Below are 5,766 nucleotides of genomic sequence, written 5' to 3'. Positions count from 1 at the left end.
AATGGAAGAAAGAAAGCATCTTCAACAAATGGTGCTGGCACAACTGGATGTCAACCTGTAGAAGAATGAAAATTGACCCATATCTATCACCATGGCTTGTATTTTCTAACAAAACCTTTGCTTTGGCACGCTGTCTTTCCATACCTACAGCACATTGCAATTCCTCCCTACAGAACCAAACCAAAGTCCTCTCTGAGGACCCTCAATGACTACTATGCAAGTGAAAGCTGTCCATTGCTATAATTATATTCTCTCAGTTTTTAAATTCATTTTGAATAGCACAATATATTGTATGTGATAAGAATAAATAAATATTTGAGTAACTACAAAGTGTCCATTGAACTATAAAAGGGTTCAAGAGCAATGAAATTTATTAAACATTTCGTTTAATTTTTCTAACAGATTTTATGCAGCATGTGTAGTTCTCGGGTTACAATATTTACATGAGCACAAAATTGTTTATAGGTGAGTACATTTTCCTTGTTTCTAATAGCTTACTTCCGTGTGAATTGGAATTCAGGATAATTAACAAGGATATTTTGTACTTAACCAATTTTTTAGTTTTCTTTTTGTTAATTAGCCTGAATTCCAATTCACACGTGAGTCCTACCCCAACTTGGAAAACTAGCTCACCATCGTGAGCGTTGTGTGATGGACTTCTTGGTTGTTGGTCCTCTGCTTATTTCCTAATTAAAATAGTGAGAGTGAGTTGGCCTGTTCACCAGTAGCTTTTAGAGAGAGGAAAACAACTATGCCAGAGTGTAAACTACCGTGCCGTCCCTCATTAGGATGTCTTCAGTAGCATGGACTGAGAATAGTGGTAGAGAGGTTATGATATGTGATGCCTTGGGTTTGATCTCCCACACAAGAGTGAATGAATGAATGAATGAATGAATGAATGAATAAGAAAATGTTGCCATCATCTGAACTACAAGGGTATTGGTGGTATAGCCCATTCATATTCTGGCACTGGCTCCTTGTCAAACTGCAGAACAGCTTGTGGCCAGCGTCTGTTCCCTGGCTACATTGAGTAGTGCTGCTCTCACTTCCCATTAATAGAAAGCAAGCTCACTATGTGAAAGCCAGTCAGAATTTGAAATCTTAATGGTTTAGTCAAGCTTCTAACAATGTTTTTAAGGTTTGCTCATGATTCCGTTTACTTAATAAAGTATTTAAAACTAGCTTCATTTGTAGTCACTTAGCCTTCTCTTTATGTTAAACTATGTTCTTAAAAGTTAAATCTTACACTTTACTTATATTGTTAGCTTAAATTATTTCATAATGCATGTGAACAAAGTTCAAATTGTGACTAAGTCAGATTACCCTAAATAAAAATTTAAACTTCAATAAAAGGTATTTAAACTGATTCTGTATCTTAATATAAACAATTAAAAAGATAGAATGTTTATTTTGTAAATATATTCTCATGTATATAACAAGAAAAAATTATGTAAAAGCTTTATTACTATGCAAAAGGAAGAAAAATGAGAGCGTCCTATGCTATAACTTGGAAGAAACTGTTCCCAGAAGACAAAATTGGGTTCCTTGAAAATAAAAATTTTATCTTGTACTATGTGGTTTACTGACTTATTTTCATGTTTCCACCTTGAACAGAGATTTGAAGTTGGATAATTTGTTGCTAGATACAGAAGGCTTTGTGAAAATTGCTGACTTTGGTCTTTGCAAAGAAGGTAATTGGACTTTTTAAGTTCTACTCTATTAGATTATTATTCCTTTGTACTTCAGTAGTTTTCATTTGTTTAAGAAAAACATTTTTTATTTTAATTTATTCAATTAAAACATTTGGATTGCTCATATAACCCAGTAACCACATCAAGACTTTGATTGGTGGATATAGATAGTTGGTATTGTCAGAAACTGTTGTGAGACTCAGCTTCTCTGTATGGTTGATATTCTTGCCAGTATTTGAACATGGTGCTAAGCGCTGGTTTGTTGATTGGGACTGAGCCAAATGAAGTACATGCCAGCTTCTTAGAACTATTAACATTTTAATGGAAAAATAGAATTATGTAAATATCTCAAGATTATATATATATATATATATATATATATATATATATTTAGGGATTAAATAAAGGAGTTAAGCTGAGGCCATTTAAAGGAAAGGTCATGTGAGAAATTGTAATGATGATGGTGGTAAGCAGTAGATACTGCTAGGTTAGGTTTGACTCCTTATAAGATAAGATATTCACTCTTCATACGTAATGTTATAACTGATGTTATATGCTTCCTCCTTCGTATACTAGTAGCTTTATTTTATTACTTAACTTTGTTTCCATTGTAAGTAAACACAGTTCTTGGATATCTTAGAATTAGTGAATGTTTACTGAATCATGAGTTTGTTGGTTGAAACATTTGTGAAGTCTTGGTATGTTTGAGTTACAAACATATATGTACAACAATGTTAGTTTTCTTTCCTAAGCACACCTTCTAATTTTTATGCCATTTTTTTCTTTACCAATAAATACTTGAATTTATCATCTCCAGGAATGGGGTATGGAGATAGAACAAGCACATTTTGTGGTACTCCTGAATTTCTTGCCCCAGAAGTATTGACAGAAACATCGTACACAAGGGCTGTAGATTGGTGGGGCCTTGGCGTACTTATATATGAAATGCTCGTTGGAGAGGTAAGCTACAGGAAGTAGGTAGATGAAGAGAGGGAGGATGATTGGAAGGAAAAAGTACATCATTTTTATAAAGACACTTCCATTTGTCTCCTATATAACTAGAAAATCATTTTTATGCTAATAATTGACTGTGTTTCTATAATATCTTTACTAGCCTAGTAGTTTAGATTTTTATATACTGGGTGGACTGTATTATGTGTTTTCAAATGGCCTCTTACATTTAAGTGTTTTAAGATGGTTATGTTTTGTGATTTTAATAGAACTGAATTTCATAGGGAATAGAACTACGGGAGAGGAGTAAAAATATATTCTACAGGCAGGTGTAGTGGTACATACTTGTCATCTGAGCACTTGGGGGGTGGGCAGAGAGACAGGGAGATTATGAATTTGAGACCAATCTGGGCTACATAGTACAAACACCTTGTAATTGAATTAAAATGCAAAAAGAAAAAATATCTGTCATCTATAAAAATAAATGTGACCTTCAAAAACAATAGCAGGGTTGGAGAGTTAGCTCAGCAGTTAAGAATGCATATTACTGTTGCAGAGGAAGAACTCCAGTTTAATTCCCAACACCCTCTTCTGAGCGCTCACAACCACCTGTGACTCCCGCTTCTGGGAATTGGACACCTCTGTACTCTACAAGTACCTGCATTCAAGTACATATCCCCACACAGATAGACACACATACACATATTTAAAAATATTTATAAACCCCCTTTTAAAAAAATGAACAGAATTGAAGCAGTTGACACTTTACTCATTTTCTTATTAACAATATTAATCTTTGAGGATAACTGAGTTTAATACTGAAATCCTTATAATTTATGAAACTTACAAAATAAATGAAAATGATAAGGTCCTAATGGATTTATGGATTGCTAAGAACGATAATGGGAATGGAATTCAAAATGAGTATATTTTTTTGTCAAGGCAGTTGAAACCTTTCTCAAGAGGGGTTTTTCTATAGATACAAGTCAACTTGTTAGAAATGAATCATTATTCTGGAGTTTCCCATTGCCAGCCACCTTGTATATCCAAGTCATGAATCATTTAGTGGCTGAATAAATGAACAGATGCCTTCTTATTTGTTGATGGTTCTGAAGTTTTAGTCTGTGTGTTGTTTACTAACACTTAACCATAATGAACAGATTTGTCCAATAGATGACAGTCCTTTCAGTGTGTCAAATTGGAGCAGATTCTCTGGAAAAGGAAGAAAGAAATGGCTTATTAAGAGAGCTATGAACTTTATAAATATTAGCTCTGTTCATTTTGCATCCATCAACATTTAATAAACTCCAAACTAGTAGTATTACCGTTTTCAGATATGTGAGTAACACAAGTGGCTACTAACTTGTCACGCAGCACTTGTGAGTTAGGGTTGCACTTTTTTTGCCCTCTACATTTTCAGAACCTGTTTCTAAACCCTGCACTTCGCGCATTAGGGTCAGGTATCAATTCCATCTGGTCTCATTTATTTTCCCAAGACCTATGTCCCAGATTAAATCTCCCTCCTCTGTTTAGAAAAGCGACTTTAGGTATTTGGAATGGAATTAAATTGTTTTAAGATCAGTATTCGCTATTTGCAATAGTCTTTCTAACTAAGGTGATGGAAATACTGTTGTTGGTGACTGTGGCATACTTAAACTCTGTCACCTCTCTATGTTTCTAATGCCATATTTTTAAATGTATCATTTAAGTAAGTCCAAGATTTAATTCTGAGCCAAAATTGTATTCTTTCTTATAATTTACTTTCAGGAAGCAGAGGCTTCTCTGAGTTTGAGGCTGTTCTGGTCCACATAGTGAGTTCCAGGACAGCCAGGGCTCCACAGTGAGACCTTGTTTTAAACTCCATCCTCCCAAAAATATTTTTATGTTAGAAATAACATGTGAAAATTAGTTGTATAAATCTTGCAGACTTAATATGCTATTGATTTTGCCTTCTTGTGTTCAAGCCACTGGTTAACAAACAAGTGAGGAGGTCCCTGCTTTCTGGTTTTGAAAGGGTTTCTAAATGGCTGAGTTTTAAACACACCCAGAAGGCACTGATACTCCATTTTAGTTGCCTCTCAACTTCATTTATCTTTAGTGCCTCCACAGGAAGGTAATTAGGAAAGGAATTAAACTTAAAACCTATTTATTGGTCTGCATTATATTTTATAGCACTATTGAAGCTTCAGTTGTAATGGTTTTTGGAGGGGCTTTTATTTTGGTTGTTTTTAACTGTTAAAGTGTGGTTTGGCTAAACTCTGTTCATTTGTTTGGGTTTTTTGTTTTTATTTTTGTGTTTGTTTGTTTTTGTCCTGTTGGGACATCCTCTCCATTTTTTGTGGGGAGGTTTGAAATAGGGTCTCCCAACTTCTTGGATGATAAGTATAAGCCAGCCTACGCAGCTCACAGTCAGAACTTCTTAGAGTATTTGTTGTTTCTTTAAATGTGGTTTCATGCAGCCCAGAGATAGCACAAGCCACTTAAATTCACTGTATAGTGGGGGCTAGCCTTGAACTTCTTGTCCTCCTGCCTCACCATTTCTGGTTTTATGCAGTTCTGGGATTGAACCCAGGACTTCTTACATGTTAGGCAGGCATTCCAACTAAGCTTCGGGTCCTGTTTTTGTTCTCTCTCTCTCTGTGTCTCTCTCTCTGTCTCTCTCTGTCTCTCTCTCTCTCTGTCTCTCTGTCTCTCTCTCTTTTTCTCAGTATTTCGAGTCAGGGTTTCTCCGTGTAACACATAACAGCCCTAGCTTCCCTGAAACTAGCTCTTATAGACTAGGGTGACCTTGAACTCACACAGATCTGCCTGCCTCTGCCTCCCAAGTGCTGGTATCAAAGGTGTGTGCCACCACCACCCAGCTTCATTTCATTTTCATTGCCTGAATTTTGGTTCTGCTTTGAATATATGGGTTTTTGAATATATGGAACTTCATCTTACTAAAAATATTTCTTCCAGTCTCCCTTTCCTGGTGATGATGAAGAAGAGGTATTTGACAGTATTGTAAATGACGAAGTAAGGTATCCAAGGTTCTTATCTACAGAAGCCATTTCCATAATGAGAAGGGTAAGAAATTAGGATTAAGAATTTTTTTTTTTTTTTTTTTTTTTTTTTTTTGGTTTTT

At 35.2% G+C, this 5,766-nt stretch overlaps 1 protein-coding gene across 2 annotated transcripts in view; it reads left to right on the top strand.

The window, feature by feature from the left end:
* Pkn2 (protein kinase N2) overlaps nt 1-5,766 on the top strand; it is a 94,983-nt gene that overhangs the window by 88,216 nt on the left and 1,001 nt on the right. For both annotated transcript variants that reach the window (XM_013350040.2, XM_005357382.2), the window contains 4 exons: nt 403-465; nt 1,615-1,691; nt 2,509-2,651; nt 5,601-5,708. In XM_013350040.2, coding sequence (XP_013205494.1) covers nt 403-465; nt 1,615-1,691; nt 2,509-2,651; nt 5,601-5,708 — 391 coding nt within the window. The remainder of the gene's footprint in view (nt 1-402; nt 466-1,614; nt 1,692-2,508; nt 2,652-5,600; nt 5,709-5,766) is intronic.

The sequence above is a fragment of the Microtus ochrogaster genome, chromosome 21 (genome assembly GCF_000317375.1).
Source record: "Microtus ochrogaster isolate Prairie Vole_2 chromosome 21, MicOch1.0, whole genome shotgun sequence".
Taxonomy (NCBI): domain Eukaryota; kingdom Metazoa; phylum Chordata; class Mammalia; order Rodentia; family Cricetidae; genus Microtus; species Microtus ochrogaster.
This window is presented reverse-complemented; position numbering and strand designations above follow the sequence as displayed.